This window comes from Pelodiscus sinensis, chromosome 2 (genome assembly GCF_052426305.1).
Source record: "Pelodiscus sinensis isolate ZL-2025 chromosome 2, ASM5242630v1, whole genome shotgun sequence".
Lineage (NCBI taxonomy): Eukaryota > Metazoa > Chordata > Testudines > Trionychidae > Pelodiscus > Pelodiscus sinensis.
The window spans coordinates 249,322,991-249,339,319 of NC_143053.1; the positions used below are offsets into that span (position 1 = coordinate 249,322,991).

The 16,329-nt window shown below is 41.5% G+C and overlaps 1 protein-coding gene across 1 annotated transcript in view; it reads left to right on the forward strand.

Moving 5' to 3' along the window:
• Positions 1 to 8,730, forward strand: part of WDR48 (WD repeat domain 48) — a 51,097-nt gene extending 42,367 nt beyond the window's left edge. The window contains exons 17-19 of the mRNA XM_006120557.5: positions 667 to 743; positions 2,897 to 3,089; positions 4,728 to 8,730. Of these exons, the coding sequence (XP_006120619.1) occupies positions 667 to 743; positions 2,897 to 3,089; positions 4,728 to 4,823 (366 nt within the window). The 3' untranslated portion in view covers positions 4,824 to 8,730. The remainder of the gene's footprint in view (positions 1 to 666; positions 744 to 2,896; positions 3,090 to 4,727) is intronic.
• Positions 8,731 to 16,329: the final 7,599 nt, after the last annotated feature.

Here is a 16,329-nt window from a genome sequence, read left to right on the forward strand (position 1 = left end):
TGACAAGTCACAGCTTCAAGGTGATGGTGATGACGCTGACAGGTTGCAGGGGGTAGTGTTGGATTCACATTGCATCAGTTCAGAAAATGACTCAATGCTGTCTGGGTCTGGGTCAGGCTTTAAACTTGGGCCTATGAAGACCTCTTTCTTAAGTTCTACCCTGGCTTCTTCTCAGACGAGCCAACTTCATTGGGGTCTGCTGGTTGATGGGAAATGACTGACGTACTGTCTGCAGGGTTGACGCATGCTGGCATATTGAAATAAGTATTCCATTCCTTAACAAATCACCTTCCAAGAAACCTGATTTCTGGTGCTTTCTTCTAGATTCAGAGACTTTCTTCTTTAAAACTTAGTTTTTTAAACAAAATATTTAGAATTTTAACTTTTTATTGTATAGAAGTCCTGTATACTTTTGACATCTTTCTGCTTTTGCTGAAATGAACTCCAACTTACATAAAAGCTAGGCAAACAAAAGACATGCATGAGATAGATCTGAGCTCCTCAGAAGCTAACCAAGCCTCCCTGGTTGTGTTAGAGGAAATCTCATGTTTATTTGATACAATAATATACATATTAGATAACACACTTTCCAAATGGAAATAATGAAGTAAATGTAACCTGTATGATGCCAATTTGTACTGAATTTAACACTTTGTTTCTTTTTAGAAAAATATGCCCAAATTCAATAAGATTCCCTTTTACCTTCAACCTCATTCATCTTCAGGGGCAAAAACGTTAAAAAAGTACGTATATATTTTTGACTATTAATATTTCAGAGATTAGGAGGATTAGAAGAATGCTGTCTCTTGGGGCAGAAGGTATCTCTAGTGTTACAGGACAATTTCCCACCATACTGAATGATATAAACATATTTTTAAGATCTGTGAGATATTGTAGTTGTAAATGGTATTGTTTACCAAACTGTTAGTCCTGGCTCGTGCCACCCCCAGGGGCTGGCCCTGCTGCAGCTCTGTAGTTTGGATGTGGTAGGTGCCAGGCTCAGCTCCTACTACATTAGAGCTGCAGCGGGCCTAGCAAGCACCCCCTCCCCATCAATTAATCGAGTAGTCGATGGAAATTTCGTTCACTGCTTGATTGGCTGACTAACCACAATTTAACATCTCTAATCTGATATTACATTAACTTGTCTATGGGTCTTCTCTAAATAAGAACCCCATTCTCAAGAGGTGAAAAGGAAGGTTCAATTAGGAAAAGGATTAGGGAATGGATAATGGAATGAAAGCAAAATCTGAAGATAAAGGATGACCACATACCTTAGGTGGAATCACAGGATCTGGAGGAAGAAAATTCTGCTAATTTTGCACATTAGGAAAATGCCTTCCCCTTGAACAGTTTGGAGAAATTCCATGAAGGGAACCTTGCTGAGTCTTCTTCCCGTAGGGGAGCTTCAAAGGGATTTAAAAAGGAGGCTGTTTGGCCCTATTTTTTAAAAAAATTGCCAGATTAATACAAAAATATATTTTTTCAGTCATAAAAAAGTTTTCAGATGATACCAAGCTGGGAGTGGTTGCAAGTGTTTTGGAGGAGGGCGTCAAAATTCAAAATGATCTGGACAAACTACAGAAATGGTCTGAGGTAAATAGGATGAAGTTTAATAAGGACAAATGCAAAGTACTCCACTTAGGAAGGAATAGAACATTTCACACATACAGAATGGGAAGTGACTGTCTAGGAGGGAGTACTACAGAAAGGGGTCACAGTGGACCACAAGCTAAATATGAGTCAACAGTGTGACGCTGTTGCAAAAAAAGCAAACCTGACTCTGGGATGCGTTTACAGGAGAATTTTGAGCAAGACACAAGAAGTCATTCTTCCACTTAACTCTGTGTTGAATAAGCCCCAGTTGGAGTAGTGTCCAGTTCTGGGCACCACATTTCAAGAAAGATGTGGAGAAATTGGAGACAGTCCAGAGGAGAGTAACCAAAATGATTTAAAGGTCTAGAAAACATGAACTTATGAGGCAAGGCTGAAGGAATTGGGCTTCTTTAGTTTAGAAAGGAGAAGACTGAAAGGGGACATGATAGCAGTTTTCAAGTATCTAAAAGTGTGTCACAAGAAGTAGGGAGAAAAATTGTTCTCCTTGTCTTAAATTGTAGCAAGGCAGATTTAGGTTAGACATTAGGAAAAAATTCCTCACTATATCAGGGTGGTTAAACACTGGAATAAATTGCCTACGGTAGTTGTGGAATCTCTATTGTAGATATTTAAGAGCAGGTTAGATAAACATCTGTCAGGGATGATCTAGATTCTGTTTGGGCTTACCGTGAGCATAGAGGACTGGACTTGATGACTTCTTGAGGATCCTTCCAGTTATGGTATTCTGTGAATCTGGATAAGTTCTTGGCCTCAATGGCTTCCTGTGGCAGTAAGTTCCACACTGTAATCATGTGTTTCCTTTAAAAAAAAAAAAGTATTTCCTTTTGTTAGGTTGAATTTCCCTCCTTTTGAATTTTATTCAATGTCCCTTCTGTTATGAGACAGGGAGAACAGAAGTTCCTGACCTACTTTCTGTTTACAAGTCATTATTTTATATGTTTAACATCTCCCCTATTATTCAGTTCCTTTTTAAGGTAAATGTTCCCAGTCTTTTCAGTTTGGCTTCATCTGAGTTTTGCTATGCTTTTAATAATTCCTGTTGCTCTTCTGTGAAAATTCTGTAGTTGTGCAACATTCTTTTCAGATAGGTGCTCAGAACTGCACTCCAATTCCAGATGAGTCTTCTCCATTGATTTATATAAGAGCGTTATTTTAAAGATCTTATTTTATAATACAGACAACTCCTACAGAAAACTCTTTCGTATATGATACTATGAAGATAAGTGTTTAAAAGGCTAAATCTGGTGTTTCACAACTTTAATTTATCTTGCTTGTACAGAGACAGATTGTCCGCTAGTGACATGCTGCAGGTCAGAAAAGTGATGGAGCACGTTTATGAGAAAATCATAAACCTGGATAATGAATCTCAGACAACTAGCTCCTCCAATAATGAAAAAACTGGAGAACAAGAAAAAGAGGAGGATATTGCTGTGTTAGCAGAAGAAAAAATTGAACTCTTGTGCCAGGACCAGGTAAGTTGACATAAGCACCTATTTAGGCCTTCTTGCAAAAATTTGACGGTCAGTAATAAATAATTTGTGAACCTCTAGATGCTGTTCGTAAAATGTGCTACAGGTGAGCTACTTTGGAACAGATGTCTTTGAAAATAGATTTTATATTATGAACTCAAATGTTAACTGATAGTACTATTTTGTGTGTTGCATATAGAGCATGGGTGCATTTACATTATCAGATTTCTGGATCACAGAATTTTGGTGGTTGAATTGTATTCTCTTTTGGGGCCTAATACTCCAAACTTATTCCTGCTACTACTCATATTAACCGTATCCTGGCTATATTGATATGAATAGTAAACACAAATGAAAGCACAGGTTTAACCTCTGAAATCTGGGACTCTCTGGTCCGGCAATGTTGCTGGATCAGAGAGCTCTTGCACCCGGGAGTGCGAACTAGCTGGGAACCATGTCCCTGGGGATCCCTGGCCAGGCAGGGCAGCCAGCAAGTCCTGTCCCCAGGGCTCCCCAGTGAAGCACTGCAGAAGTGGGGCATCCGGCAAGCTCCATCCCCAGCGGAGTGTGGCGAAAGCAGGACAGCTGGCAAGCCCCGTCCTCAGGGATTCCTGGTTGGGCAGGGGAGAAGCGGGGCCACAGTGGCTGGGGAGCTCCATCCCTGGGAAGCCCTAATGCCCTGCAGGCTGGAGCCCAGTGGCAGGGGAGCTGGAGCGGAGCCAGCCACAGGGAGGAAAGCATCTTGGGAGGCCAGTAGCAGGGGACCTCCCCATATCTAACACATTCCCTCATTCAGGATGGGTCAGGTTCCGAGGGTGCCAGACAAGGGAGATCCAACTATACTCTGTTTTTTCTCAGAGATCACAGATTTTAAAGAAGAGTTCCACTGAGGAGGGCCTTAAGCTTCTCGTGTTTGTTGGTTACAAATTATTTAGAAAGCTGTAAAACCAAACTAGGCACAAATTAGTTCTTAAAATAATTTTTCATTTTCATCTATTTTATGTCTTAGGAATTCAATAGCAACCAGAATGCTCATATGCAATAAAACATACTTCTGTGTAACACCATTAAGATTAATTATATAAATAAACAATGGGGTTTAGAATATTGTTACATTTCTGGTCATGTTCAAAATCTTCCAAATTCAGATATATACTTATATGGCTTGTTATGTTTAGCAGTAAAGTTATTGAGTGGCAATATACAATAGCACAGCAAGAGGCAATGCTACTTTGGAAGCAGGTTTCAAACTTTCAAGAGAAAGTTGTGTAATAATTGTAAAATTATGGGGGGGAAAGACAACTAATGTCAGTAGATGTAGAGATTCCAAAAGTTAAAGCCACCTAAACAGTGCTCCATCTCCATCAACACTAGTATTCCAATACATTTTACAGAAATGAAGGTGGGACTCAAGGAGCAGATTTGCCCCTCTCATACATTTTGATGTTTACTGACAAAATCATGTACACTTATATACTCCTTTGCTGGTGCTCTCGAAAATACTGGCACCAGTTCTCAATAAGCTGTTGTCCCACTCTCAGGTTAGAATAAGCATGTAAGAAAATCAAAACTTCCAGGTTCAAAAGATTTAAAAAATATTCCAATATCTTTCAATAAAATATAAATCTTATTACATTGCAGGTTTTGGATCCAAATATGGACCTTCGAACTGTTAAGCACTTCATTTGGAAAAGCGGTGGTGATCTGACACTTCACTACCGACAGAAATCAACGTGAAAGGATATGATGGACTCAAATGGTTGTTCATTTACTTGACCTTACTGTACTGGTTCCAAGAGTAGTGCTATAGAAGCCCACTGAACCCTATGGTAGATGAGACTTCTAATGACTCAGTCTGGACGGAGTGTATGCATTTAATAATTGAAATGACTAATAGATCTGTAATATAGAGAAAAAAATCTATATGACTTAAACTAAAATCTGTCCTAGTCAAGACAGAACAAGTAAAATGAGAAGTCCCTAGTGGTTCATGTTATGTGAGATGTACAGAGAACAAATGGTAATCCAGTGCAGACTTTTGCTTCCTTCTTGGGGTTTTTTTCCAAAGCATTAAATCTTCATCTGCTCATGCTTGGTATGATACACTGTTTTGGCCATATTAGTCACTGTGTTCATAATGTAATTCAGAACTGCACACACTATATTTTTAATACATTCCATTCATCTATTACCTGCAATGATTTTTCACAAGTCATTCATAAAAATAATTTATACCCATTAGCTTTTGGTGTTTGAGATTTCTTTGTTACACACTTGAAAGTAGTAGCCCATTTAATTGTAAGTCAAATGTTAACATAATTAGAATTTTTTTACTACTGCATTTCAAACATTCTTAGAGAGTTATTGACATTCAGATTAAGAACACTAGAGAAATATTATTACAGGGCTAGTCCAGTGATGCTGTGCATCATAATAGAATAAACATGTTTTGCAAAATTTAATAGATTTTTTTTTTTAAATATAGTTCTTCCTGCACTGTGTTCTTGTTTTAAAGACACGCTAGTTGGAATTCCAGAAATCTGTACTCTCTTCTTATGTGCATTTTGTTAAAACTTAAGACCATTATGAAAATTAAGTTTATTTGGGGATGTCAGACTACAGAAGCTTCTCAGCAAATTTCATATCCATGATATAAAAGTATTTGTATTATTTTCCCAAGTTTTATATGCAAATTCTCTTACAGGTGTACACATCTTCTTTTCCCATTCTTCCTAAAAATGTAAGGCTTTCATATATTCATAACAACCTTGTTGAAAGTTTAACATTCTCAGTGTGGGGAGGAAACACTTCAGCTTTTGGAACAAAAATTTAGGACTGTCCCAAGACTATTTGTAACTGTAAAACAAATTAGAAATCCTCACCACAAAATTGTGTAACACATAAATTGTCTGAAACAGAAGCACAAGTGCCTTCAGAGGGCAGTATATTTATTCAGATTTCTTCAAGAGACGTGCTCTTGCCCTTCCTATGTTTTGCTGTCAAGATTCAGGATGGAGCCTATAGAAAATCCCAGGTACATTATTGGAATTTTATATTGATCAAACTGAAAAAAATATTCACTGTCATATGTTTGAAAAATATCCAAATACATTACAACCTTTAAACAAGAGGGTATGGTTAAGAATTAAGCTAGCATGTCTTTTTCCCTTACTTGAAAGTTAAATTTAATTTAAGCCCCATTTCTGTGCATACTCCATTTGACACAATTGTGCTATATTGCACATTTTTAGTGATATTTGTGAATTAAATGGTTTAGCCGAACTGTAACTTTTATTAATAAATTGTCCTGAATTGTATTTATTAATAGCAGAGGTCTATGCTTTGTTCTAATAGACAGTGATTCTTTCTGGTTGTCTTGCTGTCCCTTTGTATACATTGTAACTGCTCCCAGCTTGTTAATTCAGGTTTTTTTGTCTGAAAACAGCCAAGGTTACTCTTCTAACCATCCCAATAATGCAGTTTCAGGAAAGATTGAGGGAGTCTGCAATGCCAAAAGGGTAAATGATCTGTATTTCACAGTTATATAGAATAAAAGGCTTTACTTAAAATATTTAGAAGTTGTTTTGATCATTCATTGGTTCACTTGTGCAACCCTGAGGTGTTTTTTTTCCACCCTTTTCCAAAGGTGAATAATTTTCTAATTTTTAAAGTTGCTCAGTCAGATTCCCACTAGCTTAAACATAATTGCAATGCCACAGTGAAATGCACATATTAATTTATTCAGATTTTGTAATACAGCATAACATGGTTGAATGACTAAGAACAAAATATTTGCTCTCAGGATAATGTTTGCAACAAAAAAACAAAATAAGGGGCACATAAGCGGGGGGAAAATGGAAAAGAATTCTCAGCTTGTGGCTCAACCCAGGATTACTGACACTGGGAGCAGAGCTCTGGTTCCTCCAAAGACATTGTCCTTTCTTTGTAGTCAAGTAGCCCTTTACCTTTGAGACATTTGTACAATGGGAAAAGGCAGCAGCGCTGAGTTTAAACTTCTTCTTTATTCTAGGATAAGTTTACAAACAAGGTCACCTGCTAATATAGACACTGATGGAGGGTGGTACAGTATTGTAATTAATCACAAGTGTTTATCTTCATTAAAATATGAGGCGTAGCTGTTACTACCCATTTTCACAAACAGAGTTTAAAAACAAATGGTTTGTTTTCATTTCCTAGCCAGATATTCCCAAAATCAGTTCTTTGTATCTCTGGTGAGCCACCAGGCCTGCCTGATCAAGTATTCCCATTTTCAGCTCCTAAATTTCTTGAAGACGTCTAAAAATACACTAAAGTCTTCACCTTTTCCATGTAAGCAATGGCTAGAGTTGCTGCTTGTCTTGATTAGAAAAACTCCTACTCACCTTACAGCAACTGTGCATCAAGATGTGCTAACTATATTCCACTCTTGGTGCCCAACATACTTAAATTCACAATCTTTTGACTAGAATTGTTTTGACTAGGACTGAGCCCTGAGTGCCCTCATGTCCCTGAAATCATAAAGGGCAGAGTGAGGCCAACTCTCCCACAGTACCTTTGCTAATACAGAACTCAGGTGCTGTCAGACTCTGTACAAGTGGGAAAAGAGCATGGGTCAGAATATATATGGATAACATCTTAGACTTTACAGTAACTGTAGTTAAGTAATTGTTCTTTCTTCAAGTAATTGTCCATATGTATTCCACTCTTGATTTTCAAGCAATAACAATTTCAAAATCTAAATAACGAAAGGGTACATCTACACATGCTTGATGACTCTTTACTGCTTAAATGCAATTGTTTAGCACAAACCTGTTTGCCAATGTCTGCTCAAGCAGGGCTGTTAGTTAGAATGTTACCATACAGAGGAATCTTCATTTCCCACACACTATTGCCACACACATTTTAACAGGACAATACTGAATGACCAACCACCATGTGAGTTTTCAAATCTCATCTCACTAGAAATAGCTTATACTAAGATTATTACAATAGCATGTGAACACAGAGGCATGTTCCATCCCAGGGACAAAAGCCTCTTCTTGTTTGTCATTAAAAACTTAACATTTCCACAACATTTATCACAGGCAGGTTTATTTTTAAAGAAAGACCTTAACCTCGTGAATCAGTCTCCACTATGAAACTGACAGAAGGAATGACAGCAGATGTGGCAGAGTGCCTTGGTTGGCTGGAAAAAAAAAAAGCAAACGTGATTTTGGGATGCATTATCAGGAGTGTTGTGAGCAAGACACGAAAAGTCATTCTTCCGCTCTACTCTGCACTGATTAGGCCTCAGCTGAAATGTGGTGCCCAAAACTGGACACAATATTTCAGGAAATTTGCGGACAAATTGGAGAAGATCCAGAGAACAGGAACAAAAATGATTTAAAGGTCTAAAAATATGACCTATGAGAGAAGACTAAAAGAACTGGGCTGGTTTAGTTCAGAAAAGAGGGGAGATGATGGCAGTTTTCAAGTATCTAAAAGAATGTTACAAGGAGCAGGGAGAACATTTGTTCTCCTTGGCCTCTGATAGGACAAGAAGCAGTGGGCTTAAAATGCAGCAAGAGAGGTTTAGGTTGGACATTAGGAAAAACTTCTTAATTGTTAAAGTAGTTAAAACACTGGAATAAATTGCCTAGGGAGGTTGTGGAATCTCCATCACTGGGGATATTTAAGAGCAGGTTAGATAGACATCTATCAGGTATGATATAGGCTGTGCTTGGTCCTGCCATAAGGGTAGGGGCATCGACGTGATGCTCTCTCGAGGTCCCTTCCAGTTCTAGTATTCTATGATTCTAAGACAAAAGCAAAGCTGGAAAGTCTTTAAGGATCAGTGGCAACATTGAAGATAGTCAGACTTGCATCCATGGCACGTTACTTTTTATTTGGTGAGTAGTAGGAGAATTGAGACTACAAGGGAGGAAGGCTTAGAAAAGCAAACCACCACAGCTCGCTGTAGCAGACAAAACCACCACTAACTCCAAATTCAAATCCAAGTAACAGGTCTGTTGCGGCATCATAACAGAATGCCAAACCCCAGTGATCAACTGAGGGGGAACAGGTCAATGGAGTGGCTACATGTACACAAACAAAGTTGTCTCAGTACAATCTTTTTATATCCAAGATGACCCCCTACTTTTATCACCACCTGCAGACGTGGGGGTGCAGAAATCAAGGCCCCATGGGTGCTCCACTACCTATCTTCCTCCTCACTTCAGGCAATAATAGCAGTCCATGAGGGTGTCAAAGAAGAAACAGGAGGAGAAGCCGGCTGCATGTGCTATTTCAAAGGCGGGAGCATGCCCAATCACTGCTCTCAAAATCTCTGATCTGTGGTGCCGGGACAAGCCCGACAACTGTGAAGCACCGACGGGGACACGCATCTTGAAGAACAATCATTACTGCACAAAATGAGTAACTTCTCTTCCCCCTCCCCCCCCAGCTCTGTAGTTGGTCTTGAGGGCAGCAGTCTGGGGGGGCTACTATCAGCCTCCAGTGTACCCCCCATCCTACAGCCTTTTTGGGGAGATGCTCTGGGGGCTGCCACCAGCTTCCAGTGGCATAGCCTACAGGCTGTCTAAGGAGGGGCTAGGCTCTGGGGGCAGTTCCTTCCTTCCTCCAGTACCTCCCACACACATGGCCTGAAAGTTGCTGGGGGGGGGGGCAGGCTCCAGGGGAGCTGACCCCCTCAGCTGCCCTGCCCCCATGGTCCACAGACTATCTGGGAAGGTCAGGTTCTAGAGGCTGCCCCCTTCTCCAGTGGATACCCTCTACCTCATAGACTTTAAGGTCAGAAGGGACCATTATGATCATCTAGTCTGACCCCCTGCACAGTGCAGGCCACAGAATCTCACCTACCCCCTCCTAGAATAATCCTCTCACCTATATCTCAGATATTGAAGCCTTCAAATACTTTGAAGACCCCAAGATGCAGAGAATTCTCCAGCTGTGATCTGTACCCCATGCTACAGAGGAAGGCGAAAAACCTCCAGGGCTTCTGCCAATCTACCCTGGAGGAAAATTCCTTCCCAACCCTAAATATGGTGATCAGCTAAACCCTGAGCATGTGGGCAAGACTCATCAGCCAGACACCCAGAAAGTTCTCTATAGTAACTCCTATCATCCCTCCATTTACCTATTTCCCACTGATAATGAATGGTCAATTAGTTACCAAGATCATGTTATCTCATCAAACCATCCCCTTCATAAACCCGTCTAGTTTAATCTTAAAACCAGATAGATCTTTTGCCCCCACTACTTCCCTTGGAAGGCCGTTCCAGAACTTCACTCCTCTAATGGTTAGAAACCTTCTTATCTCAAGTCTAAACTTCCTACTAGCCAGCTTATATCCATTTGTTCTTGTGTCCACATTGGTATTAAGCTTAAATAATTATTTTCCCTCCCTGGTATTTATCCCTCTAATATATTTAAAGAGCGTAATCATGTCCCCCCTCAACCTTCTTTTGGTTAAGGTAAACAAGCCAAGCTCCTTGAGTCTCCTTTCATAAGACAGGTTTTCCATTCCTCGGATCATCCTAGTAGCCCTTCTTTGTACCTGTTCCAGTTTGAATTCATCCTTCTTAAACATGGGAGACCAGAACTGCACACAGTATTCCAAATGAGGTCTCACCAATGCCTTGTATAATGGCACTAACACCTCCTTATCCCTACTGGAAATACCTTGCCTAATACATCCCAAGACCATATTAGCCTTTTTCACAGCCATGTCACAATGGCGGCTCATAGTCATCCTATAATCAACCAGGACTCCAAGGTCCTTCTCCTCCTCTGTTACTTCCAACTGATGTGTCCCCAGCTTATAACTAAAATTCTTGTTATTAATCCCTGCAGGCTGTTGGGGAGGAGGGCATGAGGCTCCAAGGGATGTCCCCGGCCTTCCCCCCCTCCCACAGCAGTCTGCTAGCTCTCACAGGAGAGGCAGACTCTGGGGGCTGTCCCCACTCTAGTGGTCCCACCCCACCTGCAGGCTCTCCACAGCAGGGTGGAGGCAAGCTTCAGGTTTCAGACCGGGGGTTACTTACCTGGTCGGGAGGCAGTCAAGATAGCAGACCCCCAGCCCTCCTGGCCACTTTCTTGGTGCTGCAGCTGCCACCAGTGGCCACTCTCAGTATCGTGTCCCTTCTCTCGGTGCCCCTACCCTGGCCTTGCATCACTCTCATAAGCAGCCAGCAAACTCTTTCCATTCCAGTCCCTGTTGTCCCCCTCTCCCGTTCTGTGGAGGTAGACTGAAATCATCACCCCTCCTCTCCCTTCCCTGCTCTGTACCACAGGCAGGAGGCTCCCAGGGGATGGAGGGAAGCTCCCAGGCAAATGGCAGGAGGTGTGCAACAGTGGGGGGAGGAGCAGCTGAAGTACCAGCACTTGATAGCCTCTTAGCCGAACCAGTCAGAGGCTCCAAGATCTACCAGTAGATCTCCATCTGCTGGTTGGTGACCACTGGCGTAAGGAAATATCCCTGGACATGGAGGGAAAGAAGTTAGAACTCTAGGGAACGCAGAGAAGAAGCAGCGCCCAGCTCAGGTAGGTGGGGGTAGGGGGCCAGGTGTCTGGGTGTCTGTTGAGAAGTTTCCGCCTGGGTCTCCCATGGCTGGCATTGGCTGGCCAAGGCAGAGTCCTGGCCAGCTTGCAGCCATGGAGATCTGGGGTATTGGCTGGGACTGTGCTGGGAGGTGCCACAACAATTCCAAGGATACGTGAGTTAGTAAAGCAAATGCAAGCTCAACCATCCTGTTAATTTGAGTTCAGGTGAAACTGTTTGGTAAGATACTAAATTTTACTTGTTTTTTTGAATGTGTATTATGTTTCTAATATTTTTGCAACACCTGTGTGTGAGACTCCCAGGCCCAGAGCATGGCTCTCTTTTAATTATAATGAATGGAGATTGCCTATCTTCTAGAACTGGACGGGACCTCAAAAGGTCATTGAGTCTAGTCCCCTGCCTTCACAGCAGGACCAAGTACCATCCCTGACAGATTTTTGCCCCAAATTCTTAAATGGCCTCCTCAAGGATTGAACTCACACCCCTAGGTTTATCAGGCTAATTCTCAAACCACTGACCTATCCCTCTCAGGTCCCTGAGTGTGCCTCTCCCCCCCGATCCCTGACAGACTCCCAGCTCCTGAGTGTGACTCTCAGGCCCTCTGGGTCTGGAGACCCTGAGTGTGACTCCTCCAGCCTCTGTGTGGGGGGTTTAAGCTGGGGGGGGTGAGCGGTTTGGGGATGACATCTTCCCCCCCACCACAACTCAAACATAGTGTTATTATTTTATTAATGTATTTTCAGTTTTTCTATAAAATAATTACTATGAATAAACAAACAGGAGGGGGCACAATTTTATATTCTTGCCTCAGGCACAAAATTAGCTAGTTACAGAATTGTTACCCCCTTTCCTCCCTTCCTCCCTCCACCCCATTTTTAATTGCCTTGGCTCATCAAGTCTTTCTGAATTGTCAAAATGGGTCCCCATCTGGAAAAGGTTGGGAACCACTGATTTAGACCCTCCTTATGCTTGTCCTGTATCCAAATCAGAGACTCAAAAAACCGAACAGCATCAATGGGGTTTGTTGCAGGAGTAGATTTTTGGGTTAGTGCGTCTACTGGTAAATATTTGCTTAAGGTTAGGCAGCAGGTGGGGAGTGGGAGGCGAGGGGGAAGAGAGGCTGTGTGTAAGTAAGTTCTGGCCTGTTTTCCAAGGCCTGTAAGAGTGAGTGGTCATTTTCCAGTATTAGTTTTAGATTGTCAATGATGCGCGGAAGGGGTTTAAGCTGGTGGCTGTAGGTGATGACCAGTGATATTCTGTTATTTTCCTTGTTGGTCCTGTCTTGAAGTAGATGACTTCTGGGTACTTAGCTGGCTTGTCAATCTGTTTCCTCTTTCCCCCCGGGGGGGTATTTAAGTTTTAAGAGTGCCTGAAAGATTTTGTAGGTATTTGTCTTTGTCTGTGGGATTGGACCAGATCCAGTTGTATCTTAGTGCTTGGCTGTAGACAACAGATCGTGTAATGTGTCCTGGATGGAAGCTAGAGGCATGTAGGTAAGAGTTGTGATTAGTAGGCTTATGGTATTGGGGAAAAGAGGAGTGGAGTGGAGGGGGGGAGGGGGAGAGAGTTATATGACCATCATTTATTTGTACTGTAGTGTTAAGGAAGTGGATCTCTTGTGTGAACTGGTTGACAGAGGGGGTGGACATTGTTAAAATCTGCAGAATTCTTCAAGGGTCTCCTTCCCATGGGTCCATGTGATGAAGATGTCATCAATGCAGTGTAAGTAGAGGATGAATGCCAGGGATGGGCACTGAGGAAATGTTTTTCAAGGTCAGCAAAAAGAAGTTGGCATATTATGAAGCCATGTGGGTATTCGTAGCAGTACCACTGACTTAAAGGTATAAAATGTCCCCAAATCAGAAATAATTGTGGGTTAGGACAAAGTCACATAGCTCAGCCACCAGATGTGCTGTAGCATCATGGGGGATAGTGTTCCTGACAGCCTGTAATACATTCTCATATGCGATATTGGTGTAAAGAGCTTCTACATCCATGGTGGTCAGGATGGTGTTTTCAGGCAGATTATTGATGCTCTGTACTTTCCTCAGGAAGTCAGTGGTATCTTGAAGATAGCTAGGAGTGCTGGTAGCATAGTATCTGAGGAGTCAACATAGCCAGAATGTAAAAGGTGCCAATGCCTAAGATGATGGGACATCCAGGATTTCCAGGAAGCAGATAGGATACTCCTCGTCAGGGCTCTGGGGGGAGGGGTATTTGTGTAGATTTGGTTCTGAGCTGTAGCAGGGAATTTCTTGAGCAGATGGTGTAGTTTCTTTTGGTATTCCTCAGTGGGATCAGAGGAAAGAAGCCTATAGAAACCAGTGTTGATGAATTGTCTGGCAGCCTCCTGTTCGTAACCTGATATAGTCAGATGACTACAGCACCCCCTTTGTCAGCCTCTTTGATTATAATGTGGAAGTTGTTTTTGAGACTGTGAATATCATTGCATTCTGCATGGCTGAGGTTGTGTCACATGATGTTGTTTGTTCAGAATCTCAGCCTTTGCACGTTTGCAGACGCAATCAACGTAGAAGTCCAGACTGGCATTTCAACCATCAGGAGGAGCCCATGTAGAATTCTTCTTGTAGTGTTGGTAGCAGGGATACTGTGGATCAGTGGTGCGTTGGAAATGTTCCTTCAGTCGGAGATGGCAAAAATTGGCTTCCAGGTCACCGCAATACAGAATCATGTGTGGACTAATCTTGTGAAGTGGGTTTTACTCACAAAAGCTCATGATACAATATATTTGTTAGTCTCTATAAGTGTCATAGGACTGCTCATTGTTTTTAAAGTTACAGACTAACACGGCTACCCCCGAGACAGCATATCTAGTGAACCAAAGAGGTTTTGTTTGCACTCCTTTCCCCAATGGTTATTTAAAGATCTTATTAACAACACTAAAACCGAGGCCAACACTTATAGTGCTTGGCTACGTCTACACTGGCATGAATTTCCAAAAATGCTTTTAACGGAAACGTTTTCCGTTAAAAGCATTTTTGGAAAAGCACGTCTAGACTGGCAGGATGCTTTTCCACAAAAGCACTTTTTGTGGAAAAGCGTCCGTGGCCAATCTAGATGCAGTTTTCTGCAAAAAAGCCCCGATCGCCTTTTTCACAATTGGGCTTTTTTGCGGCAAACAGTACTATGCTGTCTACACTGGCCCTTTTGCACAAAAGTCTTTCGGAAAAAGACTTTTGCCCAAACGGGAGCAGCATAGTTTTTCCGGAAAAGCACTGATGATTTTACATGAGATCGTCAGTGCTTTTCCGGAAATTCAAGCGGCCAGTGTAGAGAGCTGGCATGTTTTTCTGGAAAAGATGATGATTTTCCGGAAAAACTTGCCAGTCTAGACACAGCCCTTATGTATTACTAGCTAATATGTGATGTACATGATCTACTCAATACACAATGTTGTTACCATCTTACATGACGCAAGTTCACCTAGTCGCTGTTTCACTTCCTTACATATACCTCACTGCCATCAGCACAAAACAGAAGACTCATTTGAGTGTCTACAATTTAAATACATAGAGTAGGTGTGAGGAAAGAAGGAAGATGCTTTCCTCCACTGACACAGATCTTTGTCTTTGCTTCTACAAGCAAAGATTATTAAGCTTAGATTTCCTTTCCCCTCCCCTTGTCCTCATGCACTGGCACTGTACAATTACATATTCTAAGATATTGCAGCAGAATAATATTTCAGAAGTTTAAATTTGGACAACCTTAACACTGGACAAAATTCACATGAATGTCTTCCCCATCTCCTTTTTAAATAACACTGGCTTTTGCTTCTTCAGGCTTAGGACACAGAACTATACTTTAACAGAATTCCAATTTTTTCTGTCTTAATAATGAGTTCTAAAACAGACACCACACCACGAATTACTATGAATTTGAAAATGCATTCCAAGCAAATGATCAAAACTGTAGCCCCAGCTCGCTGCAGTCTGCCTAGATTGGATTAATTTCACAAATCCTCCTAAAACACTGCTATGCAGAAAGAGTTACCCATACTAATTTAGCAACACAAGGCATTTGAACAAATCAGTGACATGAAACTTAGATATTTATAAAGTTTTTATAAGAATATGAAAAAGTCATTAACAAAAACAGGAGAAAATAAGGGAATATTTTAGACTGCTTAAAATGTGCATGATAGCACATTTAAGTCACCAACCACGTCAGGAATCATACTTCTATTTTAGCATTCATATGAGAGCCATTCTCCGTTAGTGCTTCTATGAACTTAAAAAAAACCCAGAACATTAAAACACTCCATTGTTCTTTGGCCCAGCCAACAAGGTAGGGGAATATACTCATGAATGTGTGTGGTGTTTGCTTATCCATGTCATTCAATATCTGGAAGGAACTGCTGTTAAGTCCTTAATTTAATTGCTACGGGAGCAGGTGATCACGGTTTCCCTGAAGTATAATTCCAGTGCAGAGCCCCACATGCCTCCACACTTAAGAGGCCTGCTGCTGCAGATGGCCATCAAAACTCCCAACAGCTAAACAGGAACTAAGATGGTGGGAGAAGGGACTTAGGGGTGAGAGTGAAAGGATACTAGGAGTAGGAGTATGATGTCTGGGGATAGACCATAAGGAGTAGCTGGAGGTTTGAAGGACCTTAACTCCTCACCACTCAGTTAACTGAACTTCCATTAGCTTAAGAAACCCCCC